General features: G+C 28.8%; 1 protein-coding gene across 1 annotated transcript in view; it reads left to right on the forward strand.

Moving 5' to 3' along the window:
* The window catches only part of LOC136040637 (fanconi-associated nuclease 1-like), a 53,312-nt gene that overhangs the window by 1,616 nt on the left and 28,072 nt on the right, over positions 1 to 23,624 (forward strand). Inside the window, exons 2-3 of the mRNA XM_065724918.1 lie at positions 18,263 to 18,464; positions 21,118 to 21,348. Of these exons, the coding sequence (XP_065580990.1) occupies positions 18,263 to 18,464; positions 21,118 to 21,348 (433 nt within the window). The remainder of the gene's footprint in view (positions 1 to 18,262; positions 18,465 to 21,117; positions 21,349 to 23,624) is intronic.

Consider the following 23,624-nt stretch of genomic DNA (forward strand, 5'->3'; position numbering starts at 1 on the left):
TTTCTTTATTCTTAGGACAATTGTGAAACAAAATAGCTCGTTACTAATAAAACATTCTGGTACATATTTAATCCAGAAAAGGCTGTTAACAAGAAAAGCAAAATTACACTGCAAATGAAAATAAATGCTCAAGAATATATAAGTAATTAGGCACTGTAAACGGATTAAATGTGGCCAAATCCTAGACTAATGTTGATTATTTCTTAATAAAAATATTTTTAAAATTTTAATTATTTTTTGAAAATAGCTCGTTACTAATTAAACATTCTGGTACATATTTAATCCAGAAAAGGCTGTTAACAAAAAAAAGCAAATTTTATACTACAAACTAAAATAAATGCTCAAGAATATATAAGTAACTAGGGAATGTAAATGGATTAAATTTGGGCAGGTTCTAGACTAATATTGATTATTTTTTTTAATAAAAATATTTTTAAAATTTTGATTATTTTTTAAAATAGCTCTTTACTAATAAAACATTTTTGTACATATTTAATCCAGAAAAGGCTGTTAACAAAAAAAGCAAAATTACACTGCAAATTAAAATAAATGCTCAAGAATATATAAGTAACTAGGCACTGTAAGTGGATTAAATTTGGGAAAATTCTAGACTAATATTGATTATTTTTTTAATAAGATATTTTTAAAATTTTGATTGTTTTTGAAAATAGCTCGTTACTAATTAAACATTCTGGTACATATTTAATCCAGAAAAGGCTGTTAACAAGAAAAGCAAAATTACACTGCAATTAGCAAAATTACACTGAATGCTCAATAATATATAAGTAACTAGGCACTGTAAATGGATTAAATTTGGGCAAATTCTAGACTAATATTGATTATTTTTTAATAAGATATTTTTAAAATTTTGATTGTTTTTGAAAATAGCTCGTTACTAATTAAACATTCTGGTACATATTTAATCTAGAAAAGGCTGTTAACAAGAAAAGCAAAATTACACTGCAAATTAAAATGAATGCTCAAGAATATATAAGTAACTAGGCACTGTAAATGGATTAAATTTGGGCAAATTCTAGACTAATATTGATTATTTTTTAATAAGATATTTTTAAAATTTTGATTGTTTTTGAAAATAGCTCGTTGCTAATTAAACATTCTGGTACATATTTAATCCAGAAAAGGCTGTCAACAAAAAAAGCAAATTTACACTGCAAATTAAAATGAATGCTCAAGAATACATAAGTAACTAGGCACTGTAATTGGATTAAATCTGGGCAAATTCTAGACTAATATTGATTATTTTTTAATAAGATATTTTTAGAATTTTGATTATTTTTTAAAATAGCTCGTTACTAATAAAACATTCTGGTACATATTTAATCCAGAAAAGGCTGCTAACAAGAAAAGGAAATTTACACTGCAAATTAAAATAAATGCTCAAGAATATACAAGTAACTAGGTACTGTAAATAGATTAAATGTGGCCAAATTCTAGACTAATATTGGTTATTTTTCAATAAAAATATTTTTAGAATCCTGATTATTTTTTAAAATAGCTTGTTACTAATAAAACATTCGGATTCGTTTAATCCAGAAAAGACTGCTAGCAAGAAATGCAAATTTACGCTGCAAATTAAAATAAATGCTCAAGAATATATAAGTAACTAGGCACTGTAAATGGATTAAATTTGGGCAAATTCTAGACTAATGTTGGTTATTTTTTAATAAGATATTTTTTAAATTTTGATTGTTTTTGAAAATAGCTCGTTACTAATTAAACATTCTGGTACATATTTAATCCAGAAAAGGCTGTCAACAATTAAAGCAAATTTACACTTCAAATTAAAAACGGATTCGTTTAATTTAGAAAAGGCTGCTAGCAAGAAATACAAATTTACGCTGCAAATTAAAATAAATGCTAAAGAATACATAAGTAACTAGGCACTAATTGGATTAAATTTGGGCAAATTCTAGACTAATATTGATTATTTTTAATAAAAATGTTTTTAAAATTTTGATTATTTTTGAAAATAGCTCGTTACTAATTAAACATTCGGATTCGTTTAATCCAGAAAAGGCTGCTAGCAAGAAATGCAAATTTACACTGCAAATTAAAATAAATGCTCAAGAATACATAAGTAACTAGGCACTGTAATTGGATTAAATTTGGGCAAATTCTAGACTAATATTGTTTATTTTTTAATAAGATATTTTTAAAATTTTGATTGTTTTTGAAAATAGTGGATTCGTTTAATCCAGAAAAGGCTGCTAGCAAGAAATGCAAATTTACGCTACAAATTAAAGTAAATGCTCAAGAATACATAAGTAACTAGGCACTGTAATTGTTTTGGGCAAATTCTAGACTAATATTGATTATTTTTTAATAAGATATTTTAAAAATTTTGATTGTTTTTGAAAATAGCTCGTTTCTAATTAAACATTCTGGTACATATTTAATCCAGAAAAGGCTGCTAACAAGAAAAGCAAATTTACACTGCAAATTAAAATAAATGCTCAAGAATATACAAGTAACTAGGTACTGTAAATAGATTAAATGTGGCCAAATTCTAGACTAATATTGATTATTTTTCAATAAAAATATTTTTAGAATTCTGATTATTTTTTAAAATAGCTCGTTACTAATAAAACATTCGGATTCGTTTAATCCAGAAAAGGCTGCTAGCAAGAAATGTAAATTTACGCTGCAAATTAAAATAAATGCTCAAGAATACATAAGTAACTAGGCACTGTAATTGGATTAAATTTGGGCAAATTCTAGACTAATATTGATTATTTTTTAATAAGATATTTTTAAAATTTTGATTGTTTTTGACAATAACTCGTTTCTAATTAAACATTCTGGTACATATTTAATCCAGAAAAGGCTGCTAACAAGAAAAGCAAATTTACACTGCAAATTAAAATAAATGCTCAAGAACATACAAGTAACTAGGTACTGTAAATAGATTAAATGTGGCCAAATTCTAGACTAATATTGATTATTTTTCAATAAAAATATTTTTAGAATTTTGATTATTTTTTAAAATAGCTCGTTACTAATAAAACATTCGGATTCATTTAATCCAGAAAAGGCTGCTAGCAAGAAATGCAAATTTACGCTGCAAATTAAAATAAATGCTCAAGAATACATAAGTAACTAGGCACTGTAATTGGATTAAATTTGGGCAAATTCTAGACTAATATTGATTATTTTTTAATAAGATTTTTTAAAATTTTGATTGTTTTTGAAAATAACTCGTTACTAATTAAAACATTCTGGTACATATTTAATCCAGAAAAGGCTGCTAACAAGAAAAGCAAATTTACACTGCAAATTAAAATAAATGCTCAAGAATATACAAGTAACTAGGTACTGTAAATAGATTAAATGTGGCCAAATTCTAGACTAATATTGATTATTTTTCAATAAAAATATTTTTAGAATTTTGATTATTTTTTAAAATAGCTCGTTACTAATAAAACATTCGGATTCGTTTAATCCAGAAAAGGCTGCTAGCAAGAAATGCAAATTTACGCTGCAAATTAAAATAAATGCTCAAGAATACATAAGTAACTAGGCACTGTAATTGGATTAAATTTGGGCAAATGATCTAATCAGTAGAGCCATCTACCATAGTACTTGCTAGATGATTGGCGTGTTCAGGGCTATATACCACGGACGTAGCTATTACCCCCGAAAACTAAAACTTTTGAAACAGGAAAAGATCCTTTAATCACATGAGCTAACAGACTCAGCAAAAGGATTGCCATGAGAACGAAACCATGTTCCCAGATAAAAATAAGTTTTTATCTGCTGATAGCATAAATCCCATATCTTTTTCTAGACTAACATTGATTATTTTTTAATAAGATATTTTTAAAATTTTGATTGTTTTTGAAAATAGCTCGTTACTAATTAAACAGTCTGGTACATATTTAATCCAGAAAAGGCTGCTAACAAGAAAAGCAAATTTACACTGCAAATTAAAATAAATGCTCAAGAATATACAAGTAACTAGGTACTGTAAATAGATTAAATGTGGCCAAATTCTAGACTAATATTGATTATTTTTCAATAAAAATATTTCTAGAATTTCGATTATTTTTAAAATAGCTCGTTACCAATAAAACATTCGGATTCGTTTAATCCAGAAAAGGCTACTAGCGAGAAATGCAAATTTACGCTGCAAATTAAAATAAATGCCCAAGAATACATAAGTAACTAGGCACTGTAATTGGATTGAATTTGGGCAAATTCTAGACTAATATTGATTATTTTTTAATAAGATATTTTTAAAATTTTGATTGTTTTTAAAAATAGCTCGTTACTAATTAAACATTCTGGTACATATTTAATCCAGAAAAGGCTGTTAACAAGAAAAGCAAATTTACACTGCAAATTAAAATAAATGCTCAAGAATATACAAGTAACTAGGTACTGTAAATAGATTAAATGTGGCCAAATTCTAGACTAATATTGATTATTTTTCAATAAAAATATTTTTAGAATTTTGATTATTTTTTAAAATAGCTTGTTACTAATAAAACATTCGGCTTCGTTTAATCAAGAAAAGGCTGCTAGCAAGAAATGCAAATTTACGCTACAAATTAAAATAAATGCTCAAGAATACATAAGTAACTAGGCACTGTAATTGGATTAAATTTGGGTAAATTCTAGACTAATATTGATTATTTTTTAATGAGATATTTTTAAAATTTTTGATTTTTTTGAAAATAGCTCGTTTCTAATTAAACATTCTGGTACATATTTAATCCAGAAAAGGCTGCTAACAAGAAAAGCAAATTTACACTGCAAATTAAAATAAATGCTCAAGAATATACAAGTAACTAGGTACTGTAAATAGATTAAATGTGGCCAAATTCTAGACTAATATTGATTATTTTTCAATAAAAATATTTTTAGAATTTTGATTATTTTTTAAAATAGCTCGTTACTAATAAAACATTCGGATTCGTTTAATCCAGAAAAGGCTGCTAGCAAGAAATGCAAATTTACGCTGCAAATTAAAATAAATGCTCAAGAATGCATAAGTAACTAGGCAAGTAAGTAATATAAATAAGTAAATTCTACACTAATATTGATTATTTTTAATAAAATTGTTTTTAAATTTTGATTATTTTTGAAAATAGGTCGTTACTAATTAAACATTCTGGTACATATTTAATCCAGAAAAGGCTGTTAACAAAAAAAGCAAATTTACACTGCAAATTAAAATGAATGCTCAAGAATATATAAGTAACTAGGCACTGTAATTGGATTAAATTTGGGCAAATTCTAGACTAATATTGATTATTTTTAATAAAAATGTTTTTAAAATTTTGATTATTTTTGAAAATAGCTCGTTACTAATTAAACATTCTGGTACATATTTAATCCAGAAAAGGCTGCTAACAAGAAAAGCAAATTTACACTGCAAATTAAAATAAATGCTCAAGAATATACAAGTAACTAGGTACTGTAAATAGATTAAATGTGGCCGAATTCTAGACTAATAATGATTATTTTTCAATAAAAATATTTCTAGAATTTTGATTATTTTTTAAAATAGCTCGTTACTAATAAAACATTCGGATTCGTTTAATCCAGAAAAGGCTGCTAGCGAGAAATGCAAATTTACGCTGCAAATTAAAATAAATGCTCAAGAATACATAAGTAACTAGGCACTGTAATTGGATTAAATTTGGGCAAATTCTAGACTAATATTGATTATTTTTTAATAAGATATTTTTAAAATTTTGATTGTTTTTGAAAATAGTGGATTCGTTTAATCCAGAAAAGGCTGCTAGCAAGAAATACAAATTTACGGCAATGCTAGCAAATACAAATTTACAAAATTACAATTTTGATTGTTTTTGAAAATAGCTCGTTACTAATTAAACATTCTGGTACATATTTAATCCAGAAAAGGCTGTTAACAAGAAAAGCAAAATTACGCTGCAAATTAAAATAAATGCTCAAGAATATACAAGTAACTAGGTACTGTAAATAGGTTAAATGTGGCCAAATTCTAGACTAATATTGGTTATTTTTCAATAAAAATATTTTTAGAATCCTGATTATTTTTTAAAATAGCTTGTTACTAATAAAACATTTGGACTCGTTTAATCCAGAAAAGACTGCTAGCAAGAAATGCAAATTTACGCTGCAAATTAAAATAAATGCTCAAGAATACATAAGTAACTAGGCACTGTAATTGGCTTAAATTTGGGCAAATTCTAGACTAATATTGATTATTTTTTAATAAGATATTTTTAAAATTTTGATTGTTTTTGAAAATAGCTCGTTACTAATTAAACATTCTGGTACATATTTAATCCAGAAAAGGCTGCTAACAAGAAAAGCAAAATTACACTGCAAATTAAAATGAATGCTCAAGAATATATAAGTAACTAGGCACTGTAAATGGATTAAATTTGGGCAAATTCTAGACTAATATTGATTATTTTTTAATAAGATATTTTTAAAATTTTGATTGTTTTTGAAAATAGCTCGTTACTAATTAAACATTCTGGTACATATTTAATCCAGAAAAGGCTGTTAACAAGAAAAGCAAAATTACACTGCAAATTAAAATGAATGCTCAAGAATATATAAGTAACTATGCACTGTAAATGGATTAAATTTGGACAAATTCTAGACTAATATTGATTATTTTTAATAAAAATGTTTTTAAAATTTTGATTATTTTTGAAAATAGCTCGTTACTAATTAAACATTCTGGTACATATTTAATCCAGAAAAGGCTGCTAACAAGAAAAGCAAATTTACACTGCAAATTAAAATAAATGCTCAAGAATATACAAGTAACTAGGTACTGTAAATAGATTAAATTGGCCAAATTCTAGACTAATAATGATTATTTTTCAATAAAAATATTTCTAGAATTTTGATTATTTTTTAAAATAGCTCGTTACTAATAAAACATTCGGATTCGTTTAATCCAGAAAAGGCTGCTAGCAGAAATGCAAATTTACGCTGCAAATTAAAATAAATGCTCAAGAATACATAAGTAACTAGGCACTGTAATTGGATTAAATTTGGGCAAATTCTAGACTAATATTGATTATTTTTTAATAAGATATTTTTAAAATTTTGATCGTTTTTGAAAATAGTGGATTCGTTTAATCCAGAAAAGGCTGCTAGCAAGAAATACAAATTTACGGCAATGCTAGCAAATACAAATTTACAAAATTACAATTTTGATTGTTTTTGAAAATAGCTCGTTACTAATTAAACATTCTTGTACATATTTAATCCAGAAATTGATTTTGAAAATAGCTCGTTACTAATTAAACATTCTGGTGCATATTTAATCCAGAAAAGGCTGTTAACAAGAAAAGCAAAATTACACTGCAAATTAAAATGAATGCTCAAGAATATATAAGTAACTAGGCACTGTAAATGGATTAAATTTGGGCAAATTCTAGAATAATATTGATTATTTTTTAAGAAGATATTTTTAAAATTTTGATTGTTTTTGAAAATAGCTCGTTACTAATTAAACATTCTGGTACATATTTAATCCAGAAAAGGCTGTCAACAAAAAAAGCAAATTTACACTGCAAATTAAAATGAATGCTCAAGAATATATAAGTAACTAGGCACTGTAAATGGATTAAATTTGGGCAAATTCTAGACTAATATTGATTATTTTTTAATAAGATATTTTTAAATTTTGATTGTTTTTGAAAATAGCTCGTTACTAATTAAACATTCTGGTACATATTTAATCCAGAAAAGGCTGTTAACAAGAAAAGCAAAATTACACCGCAGATTAAAATGAATGCTCAAGAATATATAAGTAACTAGGCACTGTAAATGAATTAAATTTGGGCAAATTCTAGACTAATATTGATTATTTTTTAATCAGATATTTTTAAAATTTTGATTGTTTTTGAAAATAGATCGTTACTAATTAAATATTCTGGTACATATTTAATCCAGAAAAGGCTGTCAACAAAAAAAGCAAATTTACACTGAAATTAAAATGAATGCTCAAGAATATATAAGTAACTAGGCACTGTAAATGGATTAAATTTTGGCAAATTCTAGACTAATATTGATTATTTTTTAATAAGATATTTTTAAAATTTTGATTGTTTTTGAAAATAGCTCGTTACTAATTAAACATTCTGGTACATATTTAATCCAGAAAAGGCTGTTAACAAGAAAAGCAAAATTACACTGCAAATTAAAATGAATGCTCAAGAATATATAAGTAACTATGCACGGTAAATGGATTAAATTTGGACAAATTCTAGACTAATATTGATTATTTTTAATAAAAATGTTTTTAAAATTTTGATTATTTTTGAAAATAGCTCGTTACTAATTAAACATTCTGGTACATATTTAATCCAGAAAAGGCTGCTAACAAGAAAAGCAAATTTACACTGCAAATTAAAATAAATGCTCAAGAATATACAAGTAACTAGGTACTGTAAATAGATTAAATGTGGCCAAATTCTAGACTAATATTGGTTATTTTTCAATAAAAATATTTTTAGAATCCTGATTATTTTTTAAAATAGCTTGTTACTAATAAAACATTTGGACTCGTTTAATCCAGAAAAGACTGCTAGCAAGAAATGCAAATTTGCGCTGCAAATCAAAATAAATGCTCAAGAATACATAAGTAACTAGGCACTGTAATTGGCTTAAATTTGGGCAAATTCTAGACTAATATTGATTATTTTTTAATAAGATATTTTTAAAATTTTGATTGTTTTTGAAAATAGCTCGTTACTAATTAAACATTCTGGTGCATATTTAATCCAGAAAAGGCTGTTAACAAGAAAAGCAAAATTACACTGCAAATTAAAATGAATGCTCAAGAATATATAAGTAACTAGGCACTGTAAATGGATTAAATTTGGGCAAATTCTAGACTAATATTGATTATTTTTTAATAAGATATTTTTAAAATTTGGTTGTTTTTGAAAATAGCTCGTTACTAATTAAACATTCTGGTACATATTTAATCCAGAAAAGGCTGTCAACAAAAAAAGCAAATTTACACTGAAATTAAAATGAATGCTCAAGAATATATAAGTAACTAGGCACTGTAAATGGATTAAATTTTGGCAAATTCTAGACTAATATTGATTATTTTTTAATAAGATATTTTTAAAATTTTGATTGTTTTTGAAAATAGCTCGTTACTAATTAAACATTCTGGTACATATTTAATCCAGAAAAGGCTGTTAACAAGAAAAGCAAAATTACACTGCAAATTAAAATGAATGCTCAAGAATATATAAGTAACTATGCACTGTAAATGGATTAAATTTGGACAAATTCTAGACTAATATTGATTATTTTTAATAAAAATGTTTTTAAAATTTTGATTATTTTTGAAAATAGCTCGTTACTAATTAAACATTCTGGTACATATTTAATCCAGAAAAGGCTGCTAACAAGAAAAGCAAATTTACACTGCAAATTAAAATAAATGCTCAAGAATATACAAGTAACTAGGTACTGTAAATAGATTAAATGTGGCCAAATTCTAGACTAATAATGATTATTTTTCAATAAAAATATTTCTAGAATTTTGATTATTTTTTAAAATAGCTCGTTACTAATAAAACATTCGGATTCGTTTAATCCAGAAAAGGCTGCTAGCGAGAAATGCAAATTTACGCTGCAAATTAAAATAAATGCTCAAGAATACATAAGTAACTAGGCACTGTAATTGGATTAAATTTGGGCAAATTCTAGACTAATATTGATTATTTTTTAATAAGATATTTTTAAAATTTTGATCGTTTTTGAAAATAGTGGATTCGTTTAATCCAGAAAAGGCTGCTAGCAAGAAATACAAATTTACGGCAATGCTAGCAAATACAAATTTACAAAATTACAATTTTGATTGTTTTTGAAAATAGCTCGTTACTAATTAAACATTCTGGTGCATATTTAATCCAGAAAAGGCTGTTAACAAGAAAAGCAAATTTACACTGCAAATTAAAATGAATGCTCAATAATATATAAGTAACTAGGCACTGTAAATGGATTAAATTTGGGCAAATTCTAGACTAATATTGATTATTTTTTAATTAGATATTTTTAAAATTTTGATTGTTTTTGAAAATAGCTCGTTACTAATTAAACATTCTGGTACATATTCAAAAAACAATTTCTAGACTAATATTGATTATTTTTTAATAAGATATTTTTAAAATTTTGATTATTTTTGAAAATAGCTCGTTACTAATTAAACATTCTGGTACATATTTAATCCAGAAAAGGCTGTTAACAAGAAAAGCAAAATTACACTGCAAATTAAAATGAATGCTCAAGAATATATAAGTAACTAGGCACTGTAAATGGATTAAATTTGGGCAAATTCTAGACTAATATTGATTATTTTTTAACAAGATATTTTTAAAATTTTGATTGTTTTTGAAAATAGCTCGTTACTAATTAAACATTCTGGTACATGTTTAATCCAGAAAAGGCTGTTAACAAGAAAAGCAAAATTACACTGCAAATTAAAATGAATGCTCAAGAATATATAAGTAACTAGGCACTGTAAATTGATTAAATTTGGGCAAATTCTAGACTAATATTGGTTATTTTTTATAAGATATTTTTTAAATTTTGATTGTTTTTGAAAATAGCTCGTTACTAATTAAACATTCTGGTACATATTTAATCCAGAAAAGGCTGTCAACAAAAAAAAAAGAAAAAGCAAATTTACACTGCAAATTAAAAACGGATTCGTTTAATTCAGAAAAGGCTGCTAGTAAGAAATACAAATTTACGCTGCAAATTAAAATAAATGCTCAAGAATACATATGTAACTAGGCACTAATTGGATTAAATTTGGGCAAATTCTAGACTAATATTGATTATTTTTAATAAAAATGTTTTTAAAATTATGATTTTTTTTGAAAATAGCTCGTTTCTAATTAAACATTCTGGTACATATTTAATCCAGAAAAGGCTGCTAACAAGAAAAGCAAAATTACACTGCAAATTAAAATAAATGCTCAAGAATATACAAGTAACTAGGTACTGTAAATAGATTAAATGTGGCCAAATTCTAGACTAATATTGATTATTTTTCAATAAAAATATTTTTAGAATTTTATTTATTTTTTAAAATAGCTCGTTACTAATAAAACATTCGGATTCGTTTAATCCAGAAAAGGCTGCTAGCAAGAAATGCAAATTTACGCTGCAAATTAAAATAAATGCTCAAGAATACATAAGTAACTAGGCACTGTAATTGGATTAAATTTGGGCAAATTCTAGACTAATATTGATTATTTTTTTTAAGATATTTTTAAAATTTTGATTGTTTTTGAAAATAGCTCGTTTCTAATTAAACATTCTGGTACATATTTAATCCAGAAAAGGCTGCTAACAAGAAAAGCAAAATTACACTGCAAATTAAAATAAATGCTCAAGAATATACAAGTAACTAGGTACTGTAAATAGATTAAATGTGGCCAAATTCTAGACTAATATTGATTATTTTTCAATAAAAATATTTTTAGAATTTTGATTATTTTTTAAAATAGCTCGTTACTAATAAAACATTCGGATTCGTTTAATCCAGAAAAGGCTGCTAGCAAGAAATGCAAATTTACGCTACAAATTAAAATAAATGCTCAAGAATGCATAAGTAACTAGGCACTGTAATTGGATTAAATTTGGGCAAATTCTAGACTAATATTGATTATTTTTAATAAAAATGTTTTTAAATTTTGATTATTTTTGAAAATAGGTCGTTACTAATTAAACATTCTGGTACATATTTAATCCAGAAAAGGCTCTCAACAAAAAAAGCAAATTTACACTGCAAATTAAAATGAATGCTCAAGAATATATAAGTAACTAGGCGCTGTAAATGGATTAAATTTGGGCAAATTCTAGACTAATATTGATTATTTTTAATAAAAATGTTTTTAAAATTTTGATCATTTTTGAAAATAGTTCGTTACTAATTAAACATTCTGGTACATATTTAATCCAGAAAAGGCTGTCAACAAAAAAAGCAAATTTACACTGCAAATTAATATGAATGCTCAAGAATATATAAGTAACTAGGCGCTGTAAATGGATTAAATTTGGGCAAATTCTAGACTAATATTGATTATTTTTAATAAAAATGTTTTTAAAATTTTGATCATTTTTGAAAATAGTTCGTTACTAATTAAACATTCTGGTACATATTTAATCCAGAAAAGGCTGTCAACAAAAAAAGCAAATTTACACTGCAAATTAAAATGAATGCTCAAGAATATATAAGTACCTAGGCACTGTAAATAGATTAAACCTGGGCAAATTCTAGACTAATATTGATTATTTTTAATAAAAATATTTTTAAAATTTTGATTGTTTTTGAAAATAGGTCGTTACTAATTAAACATTCTGGTACATATTTAATCCAGAAAAGGCTCTCAACAAAAAAAGCAAATTTACACTGCAAATTAAAATGAATGCTCAAGAATATATAAGTAACTAGGCGCTGTAAATGGATTAAATTTGGGCAAATTCTAGACTAATATTGATTATTTTTTAATATAAATATTTCTAGAGTTATGATTATTTTTTAAAATATCTCGTTACTAATAAAACATTCTGGTACATATTTAATCCAGAAAAGGCTGCTAACAAGAAAGGCAAATTTACACTGCAAATTAAAATAAATGCTCAAGAATATATAAGTAACTAGGTACTGTAAATAGATTAAATATGGCCAAATTCTAGACTAATATTGATTAATTTTTAATCAAAATGTTTTTAAAATTTTGATTATTTCTGAAAATAGCTCGTTACTAATTAAACATTCTGGTACATATTTAATCCAGAAAAGGCTGTCAACAAAAAAAAAAAAAAAATTTACACTACAAATTAAAATGAATGCTCAAGAATATATAAGTAACTAGGCACTGTAAATGGATTAAATTTGGGTAAATTCTAGACTAATATTGATTATTTTTTAATAAAAATATTTTTAGAATTTTGATTATTTTTTAAAATAGCTCGTTACTAATAAAACATTCGGATTCGTTTAATCCAGAAAAGGCTGCTAGCGAGAAATGCAAATTCACGCTGCAAATTAAAATAAATGCTCAAGAATACATAAGTAACTAGGCACTGTAATTGGATTAAATCTGGGCAAATTCTAGACTAATATTGATTATTTTTTAATAAGATATTTTTAGAATTTTGATTATTTTTTAAAATAGCTCGTTACTAATAAAACATTCTGGTACATATTTAATCCAGAAAAGGCTGCTAACAAGAAAAGGAAATTTACACTGCAAATTAAAATAAATGCTCAAGAATATACAAGTAACTAGGTACTGTAAATAGATTAAATGTGGCCAAATTCTAGACTAATATTGGTTATTTTTCAATAAAAATATTTTTAGAATCCTGATTATTTTTTAAAATAGCTTGTTACTAATAAAACATTTGGATTCGTTTAATCCAGAAAAGACTGCTAGCAAGAAATGCAAATTTACGCTGCAAATTAAAATAAATGCTCAAGAATACATAAGTAACTAGGCACTGTAATTGGATTAAATTTGGGCAAATTCTAGACTAATATTGATTATTTTTTAATAAGATATTTTTAAAATTTTGATTGTTTTTGAAAATAGCTCGTTACTAATTAAACATTCTGGTACATATTTAATCCAGAAAAGGCTGCTAACAAGAAAAGCAAATTTACACTGCAAATTAAAATGAATGCTCAAGAATATATAAGTAACTAGGTACTGTAAATAGATTAAATGTATCCAAATTCTAGACTAATATTGATTATTTTTCAATAAAAATATTTTTAGAATTTTGATTATTTTTTAAAATAGCTCGTTACTAATAAAACATTCGGATTCGTTTAATCCAGAAAAGGCTGCTAGCAAGAAATGCAAATTTACGCTGCAAATTAAAATAAATGCTCAAGAATACATAAGTAACTAGGCACTGTAATTGGATTAAATTTGGGCAAATTCTAGACTAATATTGATTATTTTTAATAAAATGTTTTTAAAATTTTGATTATTTTTGAAAATAGCTCGTTACTAATTAAACATTCTGGTACATATTTAATCCAGAAAAGGCTGTCAACAAAAAAAGCAAATTTAAACTGTAAATTAAAATGAATGCTCAAGAATATATAAGTAACTAGGCACTGTAAATAGATTAAACTTGGGCAAATTCTAGAATAATATTGATTATTTTAAAAAAATTTTTTTTTTAAATTTTGATTATTTTTGAAAATAGCTCGTTACTAATTAAACATTCTGGTACATATTAAACTAGAAAAGGCTGTTAACAAAAAAAAAGTAAATTTACACTGCAGATTAAAATGAATGCTCAAGAATATACAAGTAACTAGACACTGTAAATGGATTAAATTTGGGTAAATTCTAGACTAATATTGATTATTTTTTAATAAAAATATTTTTAGAATTTTGATTATTTTTTAAAATAGCTCGTTACTAATAAAACATTCTGGTACATATTTAATCCAGAAAAGGCTGCTAACAAGAAAGGCAAATTTACACTGCAAATTAAAATAAATGCTCAAGAATATATAAGTAACTATGTACTGTAAATATATTAAATGTGGCCAAATTCTAGACTAATATTGATTAATTTTTAATAAAAATGTTTTTAATATTTTGATTATTTTTGAAAATAGCTCGTTACTAATTAAACATTCTGGTACATATTTAATCCAGAAAAGGCTCAACAAAAAAAGCAAATTTACACTGCAAATTAAAATGAATGCTCAAGAATATATAAGTAACTAGGCACTGTAAATGGATTAAATTTGGGTAAATTCTAGACTAATATTGATTATTTTTTAATAAAAATATTTTTAGAATTTTGATTATTTTTTTAAAATAGCTCGTTACTAATAAAACATTCTGGTACATATTTAATCCAGAAAAGGCTGCTAACAAGAAAGGCAAATTTACACTGCAAATTAAAATAAATGCTCAAGAATATATAAGTAACTAGGCACAGTAAATGGATTAACTTCGGCCAAATTCTAGACTAATATTGATTAATTTTTACCCTACACTGAGGATGGAAGCTCAACGAAATATTTTGCATCGTCTAAAATCAGTTGATCTTTGAACGAACGCCTCTAGTACACCTCCAAACAGGAGGGATAATAGTCAATGCAAATAGCAGTCTCTTCAGAGATTGCTATGATGATTTCCTCACTTTGATAAATTTAGGGAAATGTTTGTGAAAACGCGCGCATATGCGAGTAATTACGCCACAGAACACCATATAGATTACTTGTGGAAAAATTGGGAGGGTTGGGATTGAAATACTTTTTGACATCTTGATTGATTTAAAATGTGTATATGCGAATAATTACACCACAGAATACCATATAGATTACTTGTGGAAACAATGGGAGGGGGGAATTAAAATACTTTTTGACATCTCGATTGATTTAAAATCCTACTAAAATCCCAAGAAACGGTTAAGGGGTGGGGCCGCTCAGACCTGTTGAAAACTGTATTTTCTAATTATTTTAGACACTTACCCTGAAGCAGCTAAGAATATGATTCGGTGGCAAAACATTTTGATACAAGTACTGTAGCCAGTGTAACCGAAGCAGTTTTTCTTATAGCATTCTAAAAAAAATATCCGTGTTTTCTCTTTTGATAGAGGGAAACCATCTCCAGTCATGGTGATGCTCCTTAAGGTCTGACCTGTGTGGGCCCGCCTGGGCGCTATTATAATACTTTCCTAAGCCCAGATGACATATCAAGAAATCCATAATTTCGGAAAGCCTAGTCATCACTTTAAAGGTATCCACTACGCTTACTTAAAAAAATTCTTTTTTCGGCAGTTTTAAACTATTTCTAAGCAAGGAATGGTGCTGCCTTTAGAAGTAGGCCTCCGGTCTACGGCCAATTGATTTCATTTTTCTTTTTATATAGATAGCCTTAAATGAAACCAAAACTAAAAGGGAATGGAAATTTTGGAGGCGGATATCCCCCAGAGAATGAAAAATTTCCCCAACAAATATTGTTGAGTTTTGAGCCAAAATGCATTCTTTTGGGTTCCAGATTTGTCTTTGCGGAAAAGTCCGGTATCATCTCTCTTTAAAGTTTAGCCTTTTTCCACCAATGGCGGGTTTTGTTTTAATGTGACATAACATCATTTTTTAACCTTTATTTTTATTATTACTGTTATTATGGGCGCTTGAATCTAGGTCAATGCCACAAAAATCTGTTACCTCTACAAAACATAAACACAACCCCCCTCCTAAAACATAAATAAATGAACACAGCATCAATAACCGCTGGACTATCGGTGCTCTTTGGGTATTGTATTTTGGGACATGACTTGCCTATTAGTTTTCCCTTTGTAGAAGAGCCTTTCTTGGTAATTTCGACGTGTGCGACATTGTTTTTCTTCATCCTGAAACCCCACCTGCCAGCTTCAGACCGGCTTAAGCAAGCAGGGCCTACCCCTCAAAAGATAGGGGAAAGCCATTTACTAATTACAAGCCCTCTGCAGCAAATGGCACTTGATTCTCAAAACCGCTGCTAGCAAGAGAAATTTTTTCTCCCACCTCGGATTGGCCCTTGATGGATCTTTTGTTATACCACCATCAACACTTTTGTATTTCCAGGGGAATCCCTCCGGACATTGTTTTGGCTGTCAATACTGGCTCCAGTCCATTATATCCCAGCAGTGTCTTCCTCAAAGTCCCATGCCTCATTTTTAGACACTGGACAGGACGACCAGAGGTTGAATCATGACAGAAATTAGCAGTAGTAGGCCCCTATCTTTGAAAAAAGATTATAAATAATGGATTCGATTAAAAAAAAATTGCCAATGGATCCTAAAGTGCAGGACACTCCTCCACCAGTTCTATTCTTAGCATCTTTTCAGCACATTTTATTTTATTAACTTTTTTAACAGCAACTTTTAAAGGTATTTTCTTTTTCAATTCTTTAAAATGATTTTTCGCTGAGGCAAGAGAGTCTACTGAAATGTTACTATTGGATCATCGAAAATAATCTGAAACAAGAAAAATATGATCACAAAGTGATCAAGAATTCTCGAAGAGAGGATAGTTTCATACTAAGGAATACTTTTTCCGTATTGTTAAAGCCCTATCAGGCAAGTTATGTTTATAAACTGTCTTTACATTGGGTAAAGAAAAGAGCCAAAAAGCAATTTTCAACGAAGAGATGCAAAGAAATTGCACTTCTTCGTTTGATTTCGCCTAATATACAGGCATGGAAGATTTGTATTATCCACAAAAATTCAGTGATATTTTCGTGAGCCGCCACGATTCGCCGCTTCGCCAAAACGATGGTAATCTTGCTTTACATCGAAAAGGTTTGACTGATGCCTGAAAATGAAGTATGACAACAACCAATTTTACTCTTGGAAAAAATCCTTTTTATTCCAAAAAGTTATGGATGAAAATATTCCAATGCAATGAAAATATAATGTTTTTTTCTTTGTCCTCTAGTTCCTTGTCTTCCTTTTCTTGCTTACGATTAAGGGATACAAGGCACCGATTTTGTTACAATAGTTGTATGTTATATCCAGAATGTGCTTTGCACTTTACCCATTTTGTGAAAAAATAGTTGATTATTTTTGCTCGTTAAATACTTTTGGTAAGAATATGGCTTTTTGGTCGTTGTCTAAGTGGTACTTTTTTTTTAAATGGTACTAATTAACTTTTTATTCACATATTTCAAGTATTTTAAAATAGCTTTTACTATTTATCAATTGTTTTTTGTCCAATATTATTCTTATTATTTGGTTTTTCTCTAAATCTAAATATCTATGTGAGTGTTAGAGTGAAAACTTCTGGGGTGGAAAATATGTTTGGGTCATGACTCTTGTCTGGTCCATGCTTCAGAACGGACAGTCGAGTAGTTCTACAGGAATTACTTTAATTGAAGAAGTTTTCAACGTTTTTGAGGGCCTACGTTTGGAAACACAAACTAAAGTACTGCTGAATCGTATGAGATATTAGATTAATTCTGGGAAAAACTTTGCGAATTTCACGATCTGAAAACGAAGGAGAAAGACCTGTTGCTTCTCTGCGTAGCTGCCTGATTCCAAACCATCACAGAGGAGGGGATTCAACTATCGAGAAAGTGCTTTTAGCCATGATGCAAGCAAAAGTTGAATACTTTCAAAATAGGTTTTCAAATAGTGGGGTTACTCTGAATCCTCCAAACCCTCTCCTTTGGGCTACCTCTGAAGAAGAAGAATAAAATAATTCCGTTTTTTTTGTTGAAGTTTTTTTTTCTTTTTGTAGGGTCATCTCTAATTGATCTGAAAGAAGCATTGTTGTTACTACAGGCCCATGAATTGAAAGAAATAAATAAAGATTTAAAAATAAAATTAGGAAGAAAAGAAGAGATCATACATGGCATATTGCAGCATTGTCAAACTGTCAAGCGTAATCCATTATTAGGGAGGACAACTGTCATTTCGCTCGAAACAAAGGTGGTAGAAAGGTAATTTTTAAGACTTTAATTGGTTGCTCTTGGTACTTGGTAAATATTTTACGCAAAAAGGATTTAATTTTGGTAAAAAATACATATATATGTACTTTACAAAAAAGATATGCAAATCATAAAGGACATAAACATCTTTAAAATAAAGAACGATATTAATTGATAACAGAATTTGCTGTTTTGCGAAAAAAAAAAAACAACTATAAAATGGCGTAGCCAATGATTTTTCCTGGAGGGGGCGGACTAGCTAACAGGGGGAAGGCCGAATTTCCTGTTTTGTCAGTTTTCAAGTTTACCATCACCTTTGAGGATTGTTAAAGGGGTGATGTTTTTTTATGGTGGAAGGGGGGGGGCTATCTGTCCTTACTCCTAGTAGATGTACCCATGGTTGTAACAAGCACATCTGTAATGGAACCAGAAGGTGTTTTCAATTAAAGTTACCTAGCTACTGATTTGACTATCTTAGTTTGAAAACAGCTGGCTTTGGTTTTTTATTTAATAGCAAGCTATTGGTCAAATATGGGAAGATTTCTAATAAAATGTACAAGACAGAAAATGAATTGTATTAGTTTATATAATAATCATTTTGTGGATCAAAACTTATAGTTGACTATAAACTGAGAAGCTTAGTTAATGCATAGGTGGAACTCAATTCGTGCAAAGGTTTAGGGGTACATTGCATATGTACAGTATACAATTTCAATGCATACAATAAATGCACAATGTACGTTGTACATTTATTGTTTGAGTCGTGCGATGAGTCATAGCCAGTCTATCTATTTTTGACCGCTCAGCTGATTAGCGAGCCTTGGTAACAATGGACACGCGGAAAACTATTACCTGTTAGAAATCAATGAAAGATTTATGAAAACAAGTTTTTTTTCAAATGGAAGACGAGAGTGACGTCAGACCTTAACGCTCTTAACCGTTTGACAAGTGCTTAACTGAACGTTTTTTAGAGTGCAACAGTTATAGCCCATTTAGAAATTGCAAGTGCCTTATTTACCGATCGCGTTCCGAATAGTTAAACTGAACGTTTTATTATTTAAAGAAAATTGGAATAAACTAACACTTCTATTCTCGAAGCTTTTTAAAGAAATAACGAGGTTTTGCCCCATAGCTGAGGGGTTAGAGCATTTTTTTGGAGTACTAAGAGGGGGGGGGGGGGGTAAATCTGTATGAGAGCCTAAAAATGCTCTCTTGACTTTTTTGATAACCCCCATCTCTCCTCCCTATAAGAACCTGCTAGACTCTATCACTATATAAGGGCCATTCTTTACTCTTACTTACAGTTCGCTACTATGAACAGTTTGATCTAAGGCTATGTGAGCCCTATAGGCTGTAACCTCCAAGTTACAGCCAAAGTTGTTGTAACCCCTACTACCACAGCTTTTGTTCCTAGCTCTAAAGTTTCATGTTTGTAAATCATTACGTCTTTTACTCAGCGATACTTCTTGCGGTAGAGGGGGATAATAGTCAGTATAGAAGGATCTGATCAAGACGCGAATTTAAGAATGACCTGAATCCTCTGTAACACTCATTTTTTCTCGATTAGAAAATTTTGAGAAAGGGTGATGAAAGATAAAATCCCTCAGTCGAAATTTTTTGGCTTCTTTTGTTTTAATTTTGAACCCTTTCATGATGCCCTGGAAGTTTCACCTTGGCACGGTAAGCCATTCCAAAAATATTGCTGATTTGTGCAATGAGATGAAAAATGTCGCCTACTAAAAGCACTCTTTTGAATTTTTTTGATGCACTCTTTCTACTAAACGCCCTTTTTCGATTTTTTCGAAAGCTGTTAAGAGTCGGTTATTCAGCCAATAATGATGTGTTTTGCCTAATTTGAACCCCATAAGAGTGATTCTTTAAATTTCCTACTGGCAAAATTTCACAACTTTGATATGTTGTATATGTTTATCCTTTATGTTTAAATCTAAGCCCACTATTCTACCATACTACCAGGAAGTAAGATAGGGGGCCAATTCGTAATCGTTAAATAGGACTTTTTTTTCGTCTTTCTTGACGCCAAGTTGATTTTGGCAATACGTACTAATCAAGTTTTATAAATATTTAATTTTTCAATCATCTGAAACCCTTTGTTATCAGAAAAGGTAGTATGAGTCATAACACCTGCTAATGGGACACCAGGAAAATATAGATTTAATATGCCTATGTTTTGAATAACAATTTTTTGTAAAGTTGGGGAAATATCGGGGCGTGGTTACCACAAATAACCACCGTGGATCTGTAAAAGAAAATAAAGATTGTAAAAAACATAACACAGGAATCACTTTGCTCTGAACTAAGTGTCCAATATAGCGAACAGCATTCCAATTTCCATTTATTTCCATAAAATAACAATAACAAAAAAAAAATATCCCAAAGGGCTCAATAACCTGTTATTTGGAAAACGACATAGAATAAATAAAGAATGATAAAACCTAGTATAAACATACTAAACAACGTCTAAATATAAATCTATAAGGAAAAGAAATCAACTCATCGACAGTCCCCACGAAACAGCGACCTTCATATCACCCGACAATAAAATACAATTTAAAATTCTCTGCGTCATAGAGGATCCAACGCCAAGAAAACAACAATAACCCCCCCAAAAAAAACATCTTTTTATGATAATACATTTTTATTTTAGGTGTCGAAGGATTGTTGCTCCCTGTTATAGATTATCATCCGGCTTCCGTAACGTTTTCCGTCGTATGCTCTCCCTAGCTATGATGCATAAAATCAATCTAGAAGATGAAGAAAGAGGGAAAAGTTTTTTTTTACTGGGGATGCTTCAAACAATGGTTGGGAAAATGAAGTACCCAGATTACAACATCAATAGACAAACAAGAATATTCAGGACTAGAGATGACCTCATTAGGTATATGCACATCTTTTTGTCTCTTTTGCCGCACTTCAAAGCGGGAGCAGCTTCGAAACTTTTTCTCCTAAGGCCACTTTGATTTCTGTATTATGCGTGCATGCCTGTTGAGAGGCTAAATGAGTGCTAATAAAGGCTAAATCTTCATAGAAAGAAAATTCATTGGGGGACTGATAAAGTTTGATAAAGAGATGCCATAAAGATATTCTACTAAATCTTAGGTGCGTGCTAGTTTTTCGGGTACGAGACCAAGTCAATATGAAAATTTAGCTATTATCCAAAGCTAACTAAAGCCAGAAGCCATTATACTAACTAAATATATATAACTAAAACTATATAACTATATAACTATATAAAACTATAATAACTAAAGCCAGTTGTATAGGAATAAAGAAAAAACCAGAGTAGTTTGCTGAGAATATATATATTTTAAATTTCTATAGTCTAAATTTTCTAATTGAACCAGTTGGGCATAGAAATTACAGAACTCAAAAAAATTATCCTTTATAATCTAAATAGTCACAAAGCAATTCTTCGTTTTTTGCAAGAACTATTTCAATAAAAACGGAGCTTAGGTTTACATTAAGACCCACGATACTGTATTTGGCACATTTTGTAGAAAAGTGAAATGTTAAAAGCAAACATTTTGGACCTAGAAACGAGGGTACACCTTCCATTAACTAACTGCCCAAAGTATCCTTACTAATAACTGTGTTATTCAAAGGGGGGGGGGGTGTCATAACTCACAAGACCACTGTAAGCGTGCCAGGCACGAGCAAAAAAAAAATTATCTAGAAAGAAAAGCGTCAAAAACAAAATTTTGTTGGAAATCTTTTTTTTTACAGTGTAGCACTACATCCTTGCTGTAAAGAATGGATCTTGATATAAACGTTCAAGAGATACATGCTTACAAATGGCTATTCTGGATCGGGATCACTCACTTTCAAAATTCGTAGACAGGTGGTCCGTGCCAGGCTTGTCGCAAAGTCTGCTACGCTTGGTGGAACAAGTGACGCTCTGAGAAGTACATGTCGTGACGAAGAGTGAAATCTGTAAAATTTCATTATTAGCATTAGTTAAATTTTGGTATATTACAGCATCCTTAAAGGCTTGACAAGAAAATAATTAACACAAAAAAACTATTTATTACAACACCTCAGTGAGAACAGTGACAGTGCAAAAAATAAATAAAACAAACTGTAGTTCGTTGGTCGTATATTAGAATTTAAAGCAAATTCTCTCTAAGTTTATGATTTCTCTGTAGTATTTTGTGCACTAGTTTCATACATTTTAGCTCTGAGGTAAAAAAAAATGTAATAAAGTGAGTGGAAATAACTAAGGCATGTAATCCATCAACCTCTACCATCACCTGTTAAAAATAGCCTCATAACTTATGAGTCATTAATTGGAAGTGAAGACAATGTATGAGATTAGCTGAAGATGTCTTAGAATAAGCATACAGCGCCACAATTTTCATCGATGAGAGAGGGGAGGTTGAGAAATAGATAGAGTGGAGAGGGGAAATGGGAAAGGGAAGTAGCCTTGGTTTGCGAAAGAGGTGTTATTTTTCTACATTAATGGATTTGATGTGGAAATCGAGTTAGAAAAAATAAAATAAGATATTTATTTCAAAAAATTTTTATCACAAGCTCCAAAATCATAAAAAAGGCACAACAACTAAAAAACTGGCAAAACAATGCCTAAAACAACAATATCAGAATGGCAAAACCATTCATTGGTCGGAATATTAAGTGGTAAACTTTCAGAAGGTTAATAAGGTAAAAACTTAAAAAAAAACTAAAAGAGTGAAATAAAATTAGCATTAAAAAGGTTTAAAAAAGAACATATAAAAATGGGGAAGGAACAAAAATCAAACGAATATAAAACCAGGGCATCATCAGTACAAAAAATAAGAAAAAGGAAAACTAGCGGTTTATTTTATCAGTAATGAAGGGGACAAAGGTTTTTCTTACATGGAGGTAAAGCAACGGATGGGAAACAAGATAGGAACGGGTTCAGAAACAGTACTTGGCAGGCGGTGTCTGGATGAGGAGTGTCTTTTGGGGAAAATATTTTCCGTACTAAGGTTTATTATTGCATTTTTGCAAAATGGAGGCACAACGTTCCTCTCCTGTGCTCAAGAGTTTCCAGCTTGGCCTTTTTTAGAAGGAGCGAGTATAGAGCCTTAGCTTCTTTAAAAATTGTTTTCAAGGCTCTGTTTTTAATGGATTCAATTTTTCTGATTCATCACGGGAGATGCCAGGATGCCAAACTGG

This window comes from Artemia franciscana, chromosome 21 (assembly GCF_032884065.1).
Source record: "Artemia franciscana chromosome 21, ASM3288406v1, whole genome shotgun sequence".
Lineage (NCBI taxonomy): Eukaryota > Metazoa > Arthropoda > Branchiopoda > Anostraca > Artemiidae > Artemia > Artemia franciscana.